Consider the following 15,252-nt stretch of genomic DNA (forward strand, 5'->3'; position numbering starts at 1 on the left):
AGCGTCACTTGAATTGCTGCTGACTTCTGATATGATGAATTTTACGTCTCTAGCTCCATTATAAATATATTTACTAACAACTTGTCTCTCATTGACTCCACTAGACTGTTTCCAGGTTTTATTTATTCATATTTCATTCTTTTTTTCCTGCAGTAAAACTAGTTAAAATTTTAAGTCCACTGTGAGAAACTCCCCTACTTCTATAAAATGATATTTTATGTTGTTTTGTGTTTCAGATGAAGTCCCTGGTGCCTCTGGGTAGAATGGGTGACCCTGCAGGTCGGTTTAAATGCTTCACATCACTGAACGTGATTTTAATCATCAGCAGGATTTATGCATCTGATTTCTTCCTGCTAGTTTTAACTACTGATATGTTAAAATGTGACGGTTTTGGATGAAGCTTTGAGGCAGAATGTGTTGTGGCTTGTTTTGTCCTCTAGAGGTCGCCGATGTTTGTGCCTTTCTGGCTTCAGATGATTCTCGTTACATCACAGGAACCAGCATCGAGGTCACAGGTAGGAGTGGGTCTCTGCAGGATTTAAAATAAATCAAAATATCTCACTTCGAACAGACGGAAGGTAAAATGTGTGTTTTTGTTTTGTAGGTGGACTTTTCATGGGTTAAAACACAACAACCTGTTAATGAAGCCTGAAGAGAAGCCATTTCCTCCCTAAAACAGTTAATTCATGTGATTTACTCAGTGATTATTTAAATGTGATTGTATAGGACAATTTGTAATTATGAACCTACTTTTTGTATGAATAAACACCTGAATACCGAATTGAAGCATTTTTTCATTAAATATGTTATTTAAAACCTGAAAACGTGCAAAAGAAATAAATCAGAATATCAAAGGTTACAAAGCAGTTTTACTTTTTCAGAGTCAGTAAAGTGGTTTAAATTAGCATTTTCCCCAAAAAAAAGTTAAATTTGTCATTTTGGTACATAAGAAAACATTTCTTTATTACATCAAATAATTTTAATGGTTTCATTTTGTTTCCCTAATGTGTCACTAAATAATTTAGATAATATAGTTTGATCATTTTAATTTGTTTTAAATCTTTGACCAGCTCCAACAAACTAAACTCAGAAAAGCAGGAGTTTGGAGTAACCACTAGATGGCGCTGTTACACCGTGAAGTAAAGGTAACGTGCAGCTTTAACTCGGTGGAAACAAAGAAATCAATCATTATTCAAAACAAATCAGTATAAATAAAGTTAGAAATCTCATATTTTAAAACTAAATTATCACTCTATATTGATAAATATTTATCAATAAGTAGGTTTAGGCCCATGGAAAAGGAACCAGTTCAAACTTCAATAGTTCACAACAGAAATTTACTGAAAACAAAGTAAAAAAATATTGCAAAATCTTCACAATATCTCCAGGCTTTCTAATGGTCTTGTATAACAATTTTCTGACACTTTTTCTGCTTTTTCACTTACTTTGCTCTTGTTCTGGTCTCATCATTCAGCAAAGTGGTGCTTAACGAAGAAAAAAAGTTAATTATGTTTGCTAGTTTTCAGATTCAGCTGATGAAATTGGACCAAATTCTGTCCGTTGGTTTCAGCAGATTTTTTTTGTCCAATTAAGTTCTGGATTGGAACAAGACAATTGATTGAAAAGCAAAAACAATTTAGAAAAAGCCTTCTAAATCCTGTTGGCCCAGGTAAAAACAAAAAAAAAAAAATTATCTGGAAGAAAAATATCAAGAAATGATGGATTCCACCTTTGACACCTGGTGGTCATTTGCAGCATTGCAGCTGCATCTATAAGCTTTAGTTGAAAGAAAAACAAAGACTCAAACTTCTCCTTTTAAAAAGATTATATATTAACCAAACCAACTTTTTAAAAAATTACTTACAGACATTATAAAATAAAACTTTTCAGCACCATATTTTTTTGTCTTCAACACAACAAAAACAAATATTTCAGGTCGTTCTCAAAGGAGAAGGACAGATTGTTTTGGTTTCAGCTTTCGGCCGTCCCTCCCCGCTTTACTTCTATATTTAAAAAAAAAACATCAGCAAAAAATAAACAAACCAAACCAGAACTCCAGTCAGAAATCACTCCATCAAATGTTTATCCACTCCCATCACCGCCTCTCTCCCCCTCCCTGCGGTCTCATGCAGAAATTGATCGTTTTTAGTGTTTTTATATTGCAGGAGCTGCAGGAACCGACTCTATAAACTTTATTGCTAGCAAGGAAACAGAAATGTGACAGAACTGGAGAGTCACCATTTAATCAATATAGTGGAAGCAACATTTAAAGGCACAGTACAGCTGATAAAAACATCATAAAAGGGATATTACAACAAGTCGCAGCCACAGATTCTTTGGTTGTACAACAGACGTTTGTAGAGGGACAGAAGCATCGCAGCTCCAGTTTAACATGCAAATCAATCGCTTCAGTTGAGCCGCTTTAAAATAAATACAACTGAAACACACATCTGTCTGAAATAATCGTTCTTATTTTATTCTCAAAGCACCCTGTTTTAAATAAATACAATAAAATATTGCTATTTCTGTACAAATGTACTGTAATGCACATTTCCCTCCTAAAACGCTTTGTGAAATAGAAAAGAGACTAAAAAAAAATGGATATTTGTATAATTAGCACCTGGCCATACAGTTTAATTCAGTAAATCTTTCCTACAAATGAAAAGGGAGCGTTTACGTTTAGTTACTGCACATGTATGTGGAGGCCATTTTGGATTGTTTTTCTTTACAAAGGCACCAGAAATATTCATGTTCAGCACAGCTTATAAAAATGGCTTTAACTTCACTGATGGAGGCATCAGCTCTTCTTTCATGTCTGCAGCAGTTTGTCCAATGAACAAAATGCTGAGTTTAAAAGCACCTTAAGTTTAATAATCATTTTGAGCAGGGAATCATGTTAGACAATAAAAGGAAAAACCTCGGGGCGTCGATGATGTTTTACATAAAGGTCACTTTATAGAGCTCAGGGTGAAGATAATAAAGATCAGATAAGATGTGGTGAGGCCCCTGTTTTTATCTGGTGACATCAACTCTTTGGTTCCTCCTGATGTGAAACAGGATGAGGTTAAATGCAAGCAACATGATTAACATGAAGAAACAAAACGAGTCAACGCCCAGAAATAACCCAAAGTTTAGATGTGCAACTGTGTTTGTTTCTGGTTCAAATCTGAGTTTTGTTTCCACTGTTTCAGCCTGAATTCAGATTTTAATCATGAGGTAAAACACGGCACTTCAAAATCGTCAACAACTTTTATTCAAGTTGTTGTGTGACCGTAAAGCTGAAAACCAAAGTAAATGAAACATTTTACTGGAAGACAGGTGCTACTCTTCCTTTTTTTAAAGTGACTGTTAATCATGTTGCTTTGCACGATAAACCTGGAGATGAAGTTTGCATGTGACTCTGTTTTCAGGAGGAGTGGGGGAGGTAGAGCAGGAGATCTGGGTGGAGGAAGGAGGAGGTGGGATGGGGGAGGAATGAGGTGGGACTGGAGACCAGGGAGCTGCAGGCCTCGTGCCGCCGGCTCCATCTTCCATCTCAGGCCGGAAACCTTCCTGCTGCTCGTAAAAATAACGTTTTATTCCAAGGAATGTTCTCTCCTGGTTTTTTCCTCCTTCTATGCCGTCAGGCTCCCAGTCGTCGTTCTCCTCTTCACAAGTTTTATTTCACTTCTCTTGTGTTTTTAAGTCCGTTAGCCGCTGGGGAAATGTTTCCCGAGGCGCATAAGTGAGAGTGAGTGTGTCTGCGTGGGTTTTATGTATTTAATATCATTTACAAGTTAATTTACAAATTACCGGGCATGTATGTTGATTGCGTGTGCATGTTTAAGTGCGTGTGTGTGTGTGGGAGTGTTGGTGTGTGTTCTGCGTGGTGTGTGTTTGTGTGTTTAGCCCTGGAAACAGACAGGTCCCACTTCAAAGCCAAACTGCTGGTTGCTCTCCCCAAAGTCTGTCACCTTGATGTCCAGCAGAGGGAGATGCTCCAGCTGCGGCGTGTTGATCTCCAGGACTGTCCTGTCGAAGCCTTTACGGTACTGCAGGACGAGACAAAGTCCAACTTTAGAGACATTTTATCAGCTTAACTGAGTTTAACTTGTTAATACTGCATGTCTGAGCTGATCCACGTAGAGGAGAATAAAGGAAAATGTTGTCTGCAACTAACGATTAATTTAGTTATTTACTATTTTATTCGCATAAAAACATTGCCACATTGTGCAAATTTTCCATTTAACCACTTCACCTTATTTTATACAATATTTAGAATACACATGCAAATAAACAAATACATTTTTTAGATAAGAAAATTAAAATTTTCTCTCCTAAAATGCAATAAAAGCATTCGTTTAGTGAACATTTGATAATTTGTGGCAAAGGATGAATCTGCAGCTAAAAAATATTTCTAACATCAAAATGTGAAAAGCTCAGCGGTTTCTGCTTTACTTTACATCGATCTGATTGGGTGATTAATTTTGGATTAACTGATTAATAATTGGATGCAAAAGGTGGAAAACGGGAAGTTCTGGGTAGAAACGATTTACAGATGAAGGTTTTTATGTCTTAAATGTAAAAAGTATATATTTTGAACAGTTTTGGTTAATTGCAGCTCTGACTATGTTATTTCATCAAATTGCATGTTTTAAAGTTAATATTCCGTATATTCCAGTTAATAACTAATCAATTATTAAATTAATTTAATTACTTCAATAATCAACTCATAAGGATTAATCTAATTAATAATTTCAGCTGTTGTCTGAACACTTCAGGTGGAGGTTAGGATGCTGAATGTTTCTGTAATTTTATAGAAAACAGAGTTTGATACAAGCTACATAGTTAAAGCATGTCAAAGATTTGGTCATGGTGACTAAGTGGAGATGGTTCTGGTTGTGAACCCGAACTTGGATCAGTTCCCTCATGATCACCCAGAGCACGTTTCATCATTTTCTCCACATCAGGACCAGAACCAGCTGTGGACTCACAGAGCAGCCGTCGATCAACGCTTTGATGTAAGGGTTGGTCTCGTAGCTCAGCTCCTCGTCGTTGGCGCCTCTGAAGTGCAGCGCCCTCTTGTGGTTGTTCTTGGCACTTCGGTCGGCCCAGGCCACGGAGCGGTGGCAGTGGTATGTTAGGTTCTGACGGGCCTGGACGCTCAGGAGACGCAAGAAGCCCAGCTGGACGACGCCTACGGGCGCGCCGTTGGAGTCCACATAGGAGAACTGAGCGGATGAGGAGTAAAGAAATGTTGAAACTCAGCTCAGTCATGTGGAAAAGTAAAATGAAAAGTTAAAGACTTTACGGGTCACTGACCTTACTGCCAGAGGAAAACTGACTGTACCAAGAGCCTGGAGTCTCTGTGGTCCAGGTGCTCATCTTCACCTGCAGTCAGAAACGAGAGGCGGAGCATTAATTTAGTTAAACAGGTCTGGGCTGAGCTTTTCATGGAGCATGAAAGGAAACCTGGTAAGAGAAATCAACACCAGTTTCTCAAAACCTAAAAATAAAAACAGCAGGGCTATCAATGTTAAAAAGCTCAAAGGGCTAATATAACATGATGCTGATTAATCGCACTGCCTCATGGAAATTTAAATCAGTTATGTTGGAGATTTTCAAAGTTTTTTCCAACTGGAAATATAATCTGACTGCTGAAAAGCTTTCATAATGTTTGCAGACTGACCGAGTCGATGCCTGTCCTGGGCTGCAGACACGTTTCTCCACTGGTGAAATTACAGAGGACCTTGAAGGAATCTCTGGAGCAGCCCTGGTTGGGATCGATCCAGTATTCTCCTGCAGAACGAACAGAAATTAGAGACAAATATGTTTATTTTTCTTTTAGTCAATAATATCCTCATATGTGTTAAAGTTTACAGATAAAATTGACTTTATACATTAGTAATTTAACATTTTAAGCATTGTTAAGCATCATGAACGTCAATCGTGACTCAGATCTGCTGGAAAATGAGGCGGCAGGTAAATATTTGGACTTTGTTCTGTACCATCCTTGAGTTCTGGCTGGCTGAGGTGAAGGTCCTGGCAGGTGCGGGCCGGGCTGTCCTGCGTGCCCAGAGGGAAGCGCATCGTCTCGATCTCCTGCCGCAGCGAATTCAGAGAGCCGAAGATCTCCTCCATGCCCTCGCTGCCCATCAGGAACTCTGCGCCGGCCGTGTCCGATGCCGGCATGTCCGGGTCGAACTCCGGCAGCAGCTGACTGGCATCAATGGAGCGTTTGGACTTGGGACTCCTCTGGATGGGCATCGGCTGAATGACGTCGCCTGGTGGGCCCTGGATTAAGATTTACACTTTAGTCCACTAACTGACCAGGAAACAGCTGACTTCCATATTATATTAGTTTATTAAAGGAAACAGGAAGTAGAACTCACAGGAGGCCCAGGAGGTCCCTGTACACCCTTTTCTCCTTTTGGACCAGATCCTCCCTGAAATTGGTTAATATCAGATATATTCTCTATATATTCACATTTACTTATTTTAAATTATTTTGGAAATATCTTTAACTTACTGTTGCACCCTTCGCTCCTTTGACACCTTGAGGTCCCTGAAAATATAAAAAATCTTAATATTTATTAAAAGTTACACACAATCTAAATGAGACAATAAAAGTATTGATGGGTTGTCGCTGTGTTGAAACTCACAGGAAGTCCAGGAGGACCAGCAGGGCCGAGAGGTCCGGTGCCTCCAGCCATACCCTGCCATTAAACAGGAAGTGGCTAAAATTATTAAAGGTTTTTCACTTATTTTCAAATGAGCAGCATTATGTGTAGATGATGAACTTACCGGCTCTCCTTTGGGTCCAGAGGATCCCTGCGGCCCAGGCAGACCTCGGTCTCCCTTCTCTCCCTGCTCGCCTGGAGGTCCAATCAGACCAATCAGACCCTGGTGGCCCTTCTCTCCCTTCGCTCCGGGTTCTCCACGCAGACCAGGCAGACCCGGAGGTCCCTGCAGGAGGAAATGATGGAACAGACGATCAAAGAAGGACAACAAAATGAAGGATAAATGGGGAAGACACCAGAGGGAACGCGTCTTAAGGCTGAACACAACAAAAGAGGATTACAAGCGGTGTTTCCATTGTGCAAATTGGAATTACGAAAATAAATGTGCTTATTGGAAAAAGACCAATTAATAAAGAAAATTATAAAAAGCTTTTGTGCTAGAATATGGAGGTTTTTTGGAAGTGTTGAAATGTGTGTGATCAACAACCGGATGTTACTACTGGCAGAAATGATGAAGGAGTCAACAGGAAGTGGCAGGAGGAAGATTCACATGCGATTTTAATTTAGTTTCTTATTCAACTGAAACACCACAACTGCAAAATTGTGTGTTTATTTTTTAAGATTAGTGGGATATTGACAAAGTTTTCAACACATTTGTAACGTAAACTCAGCTGCTGTCCTACCATCGGTCCAGGCGGTCCTTTCTGTCCAGCAGCTCCTGGAGCTCCTTGCTCTCCCTGAAACAAACAGATTCAGCGATGGCATCAAATAATCAATAAAATGTTGCGTCGTTGCTGCTTTCCCAGATGTATAGAATAAAACCCAACTGACCACTGATCCTGGCAGACCTCTCAGACCTTCTGTTCCTGGTTTTCCTGGTTGACCCTGAGGACCAACAGGTCCAGTTTTTCCAGGAGGTCCAACGGCACCGGGATCTCCCTGCGAAGAACCACAATTATTATCATCATTTGCTGAGTTACTCCATAGATAGAAGGTTATGGTTTCCTTAAAACTGTGACCTAGAGTGGAGATTATTGCATGACTGACTTCAGAGAAATGTGACAATAGAGCAGTTTGTGATATTACAGTGTGAATCGAGACTCTTGATTTAGAAGAATATTTTAAGTGTTTCTATCAGTAGATGTCGCATTTTATGATATTTATGCCTAATGTACTAGAGTTGAGATAAAACAAAAAACATGTGATTATCATCATTATCGACTATCTGACAAAAGGCCTTGTTTCTCCAACTTTGTTTGGTTAGAAGTAAAATATAATTTAATGATGAATTTCATCATCTTTCTCTCTGGTGTGATGAGGATTAGAGACATAATCAAAGTCTGTATTGTCCAAAGTGTCTCCTGTTTATTTTTTCCCAAGTAGAACCAAATATTTATGGATTATCTAGAATTGGAAATGGCCGTAAAGTCAAACAGTGATCCTGTATAAACAGACATCATGATTACACTCACTTTGGTTCCTTTCTCTCCTTGTCGTCCTTCTGCTCCTCTTGTTCCAGCAGGACCCTGACAGGCGAAACACAAAGAAATAAAACTAAATGTTTCGTGTTTCAACGTGAAGATATTCTTTCATAAACTGTTCATCAAATGCAGAGCAGAGATGAATTTTAGCTGCTTCTCTGCAGACCTGATAGATCAGCTCAGCAGCAGCAGTGAACCATAAAACACTGAAGATGTTCTTACCCTCTTTCCTGGCGGGCCGGGAGGTCCATTCTCTCCAGGAGGTCCCGGGGAGCCCTGTGACATAGAGAAGCACAGTGATAACGTTCAAGAGACGAAAAGATTAACATGTTTCATCCTAAAATCTGAACTGTTTCATATTTTTACTGACCGACTCTCCCTGTTCTCCGTCCTCTCCTCTCTCACCTTTGGCCCCATCTTGACCCTGGAAACAAAGTCAGAATTAAATTTTATGCTTCTTTAGCAAAACATTTAAGCCAGTATAGAGCAGCTGTGCTAATCTGGGTTATCAGCTATGAAAGTAGATCTGAAATAAAAACAAAACAAAAGATGCATGAAGAACCCTAAAAGACACTCACTCTGGGTCCGACCTCACCAGGGGGGCCGGGGTCGCCAGGGAAACCAACAGGACCCTGAAATTGGATGGAAAAACAAACGTAGGTTTAGGATTAAAATGTTTTAATTCATTCACCTGGGTGTGTGTGTGTGTTTGTGTGTGTCCTACTGGGTTTCCTTTGGGTCCGTCGTCTCCGGGTCGTCCTCTTCCTCCTGCAGGTCCAGCTGTTCCAGGTTGTCCAGCCTCTCCCTTCTCTCCACGCTCTCCACGAGGTCCCTGTCAACAACAACATCACTCTTTATTTACCTACAGACATGGCTGATCGATCAGAGACCACAGTGACTGCTGATTACCGCACTAAGGGCCTGATCTTAAAGGGGCAGTATTATGTGTTTTCCAATTACAACCAAGTAATTATGTTACTTTTATTCTTATAAAAATTCTAAATTTGCCTTTATAATTTAACATCTTAAATTGGGCTTCTGTCTCTTTAAAAACTCCTGCTCTTTGTGAAACTTCACATCCAGAAAATAATCATGACATCGCTCCTTTATTAACAATTTAACAATGTTATTACGTTGAAGTAACTCATATAATGAGTTCAGCAGAGGCGCAGCTCCACCAGGTGTTTGCTAATTGCTGCTGGCTAGTCTGAAGGAGCTGAGTGGGAGAGTCGTGGGGAGGGTTCCTCTGTGAGGCGGATGCTCTGAAGCTTGGAAACTGCAGCTCAGAGGAGGAGCTGCGTCTTGAAGGCGGGGCTAGGTCCGCCCAGGCGTTTGGCAGAGCTGAATGGTTGCCATGAAGATTAAAGAGTTTCTCAAACTTGCATAAAAGAAATCAAGGCACATGTTCTGCTCATTTGCTGATGCAATCCTGGTTGCACCTGCTTCGTAGATCAGGGTTGCGCGTGCTATCAAGTTTGCACCTGTTTTTAAACACGCAAACTTTTTAAAGATCTAGTTGGAAGCAGGTTCTCACCTTCTTTCCAGGCTCTCCTCCAACGCCAGGCGGTCCAGCTTCACCAGGTTCTCCCTGTGGAGCAAACAGAGAACATTTTAAACCTGTTCCTTTATTAAAATTAGAATTTTTTTCCAAAAACACTGCACCTTCTCTCCAAGAGGTCCAGGGTTACCCAAACCACCAGGAGGACCTTGAGGACCCTGAAACACAAACAAAAATGTATTTAATTACACAGATGAAATCTTATGATGATACATCTACATCTTAATAATAGAAAAAACTAAAAGATAATTTTGTTTTACTCAGCAAACTGACAGTAAATCATTATATGAACATTAACTTTATGGAAAGTAATTTAATTATTTTTTAGAAAACTCCTGCAGCCTGAGCTGTTTGATACTGTTGTTGTGTTTGTTCTTTTATTTGTTTTAGTTTCTCTTAAATGTTCCTACAAATTGAACATTTTTAGCGATGTAAATGAAAGAGACGCTCTGAAGACTCACGTCGGCTCCGTTGGGACCAGCAGGGCCGCGAGGTCCAGGAGGTCCTGGTGGCCCCTGGAACAGGAAGAGGCTTTGTTTTTATTTTTGAATATGATTTTATTTTACAGAATAAATCACATCACGTGTTTTTACAGTAATTAGGATTTTGTGAAACTCACCATAGGTCCAACATCGCCTGTTTCTCCCTTCTCACCAGGGGGTCCAGGAAGTCCCTGCAGGACAGAACATAATGTTAAATAAAAACTCTTTAGCTACGAAGCTCAACAGAAAGACTTCAGCAACACGTAGCTGTAGCACAGATCACTTCTAAAAATATGTTAAATTCTGGGAGAAGGAGCCAAGAAAATCAACCTTTTAACTTTGTTTTTACCTGCAGTCCGATTGGTCCTGGAGCCCCTGGGAATCCTCGAGTCCCATCATCACCTTTAGCGCCAAACGGCCCCTGCTGACCCCTGGGTCCCAGCTCTCCATCTGCACCCTGCAGCACAAAGAAAGACGTGGAGATAAGAATACATTGATGAACTCAACCAACAATCAAATGCAGAGACACCAGGTTTAAAAATCTGGAAGTAATAAATCAAACTTTGCACTCACAGCAGGACCAGGCTGACCGACCGGACCCATTGGGCCAGGTGGACCAGGAGGACCCTAAAAACAACAATATATAAAAATGAAACAACAGAGAAAGAAGATTCCTTTGAAACATGTTACTCTGAACATTACCACTAAGATTAAATATGGAAGTTTTACTGAAGTTTCTCACATGCTCTCCTTTGGCTCCCTTGCCTCCTTTCTGACCATGTTCTCCAACTTCACCCTGAAACAAAACCACATCAATTTATTTCATTATGGGATGCAAACGCCCAATATTTGACTCACACCTTTGCAATTTGGCCTATTTTATGTTCCAAGAGTTGTTTTTATTATTCTGTTTCAACTAAGTATAAACCAATCCCAGAACTTAGTAAGCATGTGTAGGAATGCCAATCTTAAATAAAACATATTCAGACCTTATCACCGTCCTCTCCAGGTACTCCAGGGGATCCAGCAGGGCCTGGCAGACCCACCGGTCCTTGAACTCCGTCTCGACCCGCCAGGCCAATAGGTCCTTTTTCTCCCTTAACATAAGTGAAGACAAAAAAACAATAAGTTTGGGTCAGTTTTTCTACAGCTGCACAGTGGAATTACCTGAGCTTTTATTCCCACTGAGAATTACTGCAGATAAGAAAAAACGCCTATATGACTCACTGGGACTCCTTTCTCTCCAGCTGGTCCAGGAGGCCCCTGAGGACCGGGTCGGCCCGGAGGCCCCACAGGTCCGGCAGTTCCAGCTGGGCCCCTCTCACCAGGAGAACCCTAGAGAAGTACAAGAAAACAGATTAAATGATTAAATCACCTGCTGTCATTGCTGCAATGTTTAGTTGTGTTGCCAAATTCAAACACCGAAAAATATTTATGCTAAAATTAGACTTAATCTAAATCCACAGCTGAAAAACTTAAACATAAAATATGAGATCATATTTTTAAAAATATTAATATAAATATCTCAGATGGTTAAAAACATACAGCAGGTCCAGGAGGTCCAGCAGGTCCTTCTCCTCCTTTCAGTCCTCCTCCACCCTGGAAGGAAACATCAGGAGGAAGAAATCAGTTTTGAACTAAACACTTTCTTTAAAAAAGGAAATCTCATTTCTGGTAATCAAATTATTTTAATTAGAGCAGATCCTTTCAAACCCAACATTAGGTCAAACCCAACTTTGTGTTTTTCTCACAAAGCGAACCCTGTTTGAAAACAGCTAAACTTCAGCACTTAACTTTGCACAACTTGCTATAAATTAGCTATCAAAACAGATTTTTCTACATTGCAACAGGTATAGCATGAACCTTTCCCTACAAGCAGGGCAAAAGCAGCATTTCATAGATAAACGAATTAGTAGGGCTGCCCAATTTTTAAAAAACATTATTCCAGAATATTATGATGATGATTAAGATTAATATATATTCTTCAAACTCTTCTTTCTTTTACATCCCTCCATTTCCTGTGAGCATCACAACAATCTAAAGCACTAATGTGGTGTTGCTGTCTGGGGGAGTCAGAGTCCATCCAACTGGCCAAATGCAGATTTTAATGCATGAATCATGAGTTGAAACTTAAAATAGCAGCCATTTAGTTCACTGAATTAACAGTCAACACTGAGATGTTGACTGGGAGTTGAAATACAGAACTGTGCAGCTTTAAACGGAATAATAAATACTTTTGTACAAATTTTGTGTAAAAATGAGCAACAACGTGCTGTATGTGTTCACATTTGGGACATGTTGCATATCCACCATGTCTAATTCAAACAATGAGAATTAAGATTCACCGACAGCTCAGGCTCAACTGAAAGACACAAAGCCTGTGACTGAGACCACAAACCCATTTGGAAAACAGGCTGCAGGTGGTTTGAGTGGCGTATGTTTGGTTGTCTGCATGTGGCTGGGATGTGGAGACTGTGCCCCAGTCCGTCTTTTACTAAAGGTACATTTCAAACACATCTAGTTAGATACTTGATTTGGGAACACCTGTTTTCTGCATTTCTATCTATACTTACAGGGGTTCCAGGAAGTCCTCTCTCTCCAGGGAAACCTCTCAGGCCTGGGGGCCCGTCTTTTCCAGGACCCCCTGGAGGCCCGGGGTCACCCTTAGTGCCCTCTTTTCCTGACTGACCAGGAAGCCCCTGCTCTCCGGGTGGACCAGGGGGGCCAGGATGGCCACGCTCACCCATGGGGCCAGTTTCTCCTGATGGACCCTAAAAGATGGAGGTGGAAAGATCAGAAGGAAAAGAGTATTAAAGAAAAATGACGTAACAAAAACAGTGATAAAAGTTAAACAAGATGAAACCTCAGCTCACCTGAGGTCCAACAACTCCAGGAGGCCCCGGAGGGCCCACTTTACCTTGGAAACCCTGCAGAAGAGAAACTGAATGAACAGATAATCTCAGCAGCACCGTACTGCTGAGAAGCATCAAGTGGCTTAATGAAGGTATGGACGCAAATCCTATTTTTATGAGTAATCTGTGATTTAATACAATAACATAGTAATCTACTTTAAAAGAATTTTGAAACATTTAAAGCTAATTTAGATTTCAATAAGATAGGATCTCTAAACAATGTTCGCTAAGATTAAGATTAACTGAAGCAAACTCAACACTGGTGGTTTAATCCAACACTACCTCAAAATCTATTTCAATCAAATTGTTTATAAAGAATAAAATCATTGCTGATTGAGTTTCTAACAGTCAGAAGATCCTCAAACATCACTTCACACATCTGGAAATGTTTTAATATATAAAACTTACAACTTCTCCTCTCTGCCCAGGATGTCCAGGCAGTCCATCTTTTCCTGGTGGTCCCTGTAATATTATTATTAATAATAATAAGTAATAAAATAATGAATTTCAATATAAGCTACAAAACCATTTAATTAAAACATTTTCTTACAGGAGGTCCTTTGGGCCCAGGGAAGCCGTTGGCTCCCTGAGGTCCAGGCAATCCCTGGTGGGAACACAGGATAAGATAATTGGTAAGAAGAGACATGAAGAGAGAGACTGAATGTGTTATACATGTTTGTGTTGGCAGATATACGAGTCAACAATCAGAAGATGCTTTTCTGTGGTGAATGGAAATCATAATTAACACTCACTCTCTCTCCGAGAGGACCAGGAGGGCCGTCGCTTCCAGATGTTCCCTGATTAAAACACAGGAAATTAAACAAATACACTCCAAATAGCAAAGTATTTTTATTTTTTACAATTAGTTTCAGTCTAATGTTGCACCAAAATAGCTTAGAGCACAATTCTAAATAAATAACTTTAGCCAAATGCTATGGTTTGGGCTGGGTATTTAATTTAATAATATTAATCAACAGGACCTTTAAATAAAGTTCATCTCAACAGTTTGGATGAAATCATTGTTTAGACAAACCTTTGCTCCTGGTTTCCCAGTCGCTCCCCTCGGCCCCCTTTGGCCTCTGGGGCCCTGAATGGGATAAACAACAATTATTAAACAAGTTTCAATAAAAACAAACAAACAAAAACAAAGAATTAGAATCTAAATATAAAAATGTTATAAGGATAAATGATAAAATGACACACCAGACATTCTGGTATAAATAAATCATACATGATATTCATATTGCTACATGACTAATGAGAGACACCCTACAGAAACATATTTTCTTTGCTGACCCCTGGAGGTTAAACGTTTAACTGCAGCATCTTCTATAAGAGATGCTGCAGGAGATCAAAGGTAAAACAAAGTTATTGTTTTGGCCTCAGTTCAGTTAAAGTTTTGCTGACAAAATGACAGACATGCAGCTTTTATAAACTTGATAACTAAATAAATAAAAATTACCGTTGGTCCTCTTTGTCCTCTTGGTCCTTGTTTTCCACTAACTCCCTGATTTAACAAACAACAAACTTGAATTAGATACTTAAAGTGTATGAAACACAATCTGCAGAGCAATAAAGGGATTTGTGCAGTTTAACTACGCATAGAATCACAATATTACTTTAGCGGCAAATAACATCTGATATTGTCTGACATTAAAGCAAAAATCTTTCACAGGACTAAAAACTTACCCTTGTTCCCTTCTCTCCATTTGATCCTGGGAATCCAGGGAATCCAAGAGATCCCTAATAAAAGGAACAAATATCTCAATATTGGCAGTGATATGAAAAAACAATAATTCTTAAGCTGCACTTTTTCTTTTACCTTGATTCCTTGCCTTCCAGGATATCCAGGAAGTCCAGGCACACCAAGTTTACCCTAAAGGGAAAAATACTCACAGTAATTACATAAGTAACATCAATCCATCAATTTTCTATAGTTATTTCTATTATATTGTTAATTTCTATTACATTTGTTGAAATTATTTAACAAAGGAACTGGTTGTTATGGTTAATATTGTATCTGTACATAACCTTAAGTTACAGATATTTCTCATTGAGATTAAAAATCTTCTTTTAAAGAGACCTGAACAAAATTACAAA

At 39.5% G+C, this 15,252-nt stretch overlaps 2 protein-coding genes across 10 annotated transcripts in view; one reads left to right on the forward strand and one right to left on the reverse strand.

Moving 5' to 3' along the window:
- hsd17b8 (hydroxysteroid (17-beta) dehydrogenase 8) overlaps nt 1-786 on the forward strand; it is a 6,709-nt gene extending 5,923 nt beyond the window's left edge. Inside the window, exons 7-9 of the mRNA XM_015057575.1 lie at nt 237-279; nt 441-515; nt 605-786. Coding sequence (XP_014913061.1) covers nt 237-279; nt 441-515; nt 605-624 — 138 coding nt within the window. The 3' untranslated portion in view covers nt 625-786. The remainder of the gene's footprint in view (nt 1-236; nt 280-440; nt 516-604) is intronic.
- Nucleotides 787-2,227: 1,441 nt separating this feature from the next.
- Nucleotides 2,228-15,252, reverse strand: part of col11a2 (collagen, type XI, alpha 2) — a 43,585-nt gene continuing 30,560 nt past the window's right edge. For all 9 annotated transcript variants that reach the window (XM_015057584.1, XM_015057577.1, XM_015057578.1 and 6 more), the window contains 35 exons: nt 14,975-15,028; nt 14,842-14,895; nt 14,615-14,659; nt 14,186-14,239; nt 13,905-13,949; nt 13,703-13,756; nt 13,561-13,614; nt 13,114-13,167; nt 12,814-13,011; nt 11,786-11,839; nt 11,468-11,575; nt 11,230-11,337; nt 10,983-11,036; nt 10,814-10,867; nt 10,590-10,697; nt 10,378-10,431; nt 10,220-10,273; nt 9,863-9,916; nt 9,735-9,788; nt 8,925-9,032; nt 8,779-8,832; nt 8,571-8,624; nt 8,423-8,476; nt 8,192-8,245; nt 7,551-7,658; nt 7,403-7,456; nt 6,784-6,945; nt 6,642-6,695; nt 6,509-6,544; nt 6,372-6,425; nt 5,988-6,273; nt 5,669-5,778; nt 5,302-5,370; nt 4,974-5,210; nt 2,228-4,031 (listed from right to left, as the gene is read on the reverse strand). In XM_015057584.1, coding sequence (XP_014913070.1) covers nt 3,885-4,031; nt 4,974-5,210; nt 5,302-5,370; nt 5,669-5,778; nt 5,988-6,273; nt 6,372-6,425; nt 6,509-6,544; nt 6,642-6,695; nt 6,784-6,945; nt 7,403-7,456; nt 7,551-7,658; nt 8,192-8,245; nt 8,423-8,476; nt 8,571-8,624; nt 8,779-8,832; nt 8,925-9,032; nt 9,735-9,788; nt 9,863-9,916; nt 10,220-10,273; nt 10,378-10,431; nt 10,590-10,697; nt 10,814-10,867; nt 10,983-11,036; nt 11,230-11,337; nt 11,468-11,575; nt 11,786-11,839; nt 12,814-13,011; nt 13,114-13,167; nt 13,561-13,614; nt 13,703-13,756; nt 13,905-13,949; nt 14,186-14,239; nt 14,615-14,659; nt 14,842-14,895; nt 14,975-15,028 — 2,955 coding nt within the window. In that variant the 3' untranslated portion in view covers nt 2,228-3,884. The remainder of the gene's footprint in view (nt 4,032-4,973; nt 5,211-5,301; nt 5,371-5,668; nt 5,779-5,987; nt 6,274-6,371; nt 6,426-6,508; nt 6,545-6,641; nt 6,696-6,783; nt 6,946-7,402; nt 7,457-7,550; nt 7,659-8,191; nt 8,246-8,422; nt 8,477-8,570; nt 8,625-8,778; nt 8,833-8,924; nt 9,033-9,734; nt 9,789-9,862; nt 9,917-10,219; nt 10,274-10,377; nt 10,432-10,589; nt 10,698-10,813; nt 10,868-10,982; nt 11,037-11,229; nt 11,338-11,467; nt 11,576-11,785; nt 11,840-12,813; nt 13,012-13,113; nt 13,168-13,560; nt 13,615-13,702; nt 13,757-13,904; nt 13,950-14,185; nt 14,240-14,614; nt 14,660-14,841; nt 14,896-14,974; nt 15,029-15,252) is intronic.

This window comes from Poecilia latipinna, unplaced genomic scaffold (genome assembly GCF_001443285.1).
Source record: "Poecilia latipinna isolate Pla-1442-1.1 unplaced genomic scaffold, P_latipinna-1.0 Scaffold1473, whole genome shotgun sequence".
NCBI classification, from domain to species: domain Eukaryota; kingdom Metazoa; phylum Chordata; class Actinopteri; order Cyprinodontiformes; family Poeciliidae; genus Poecilia; species Poecilia latipinna.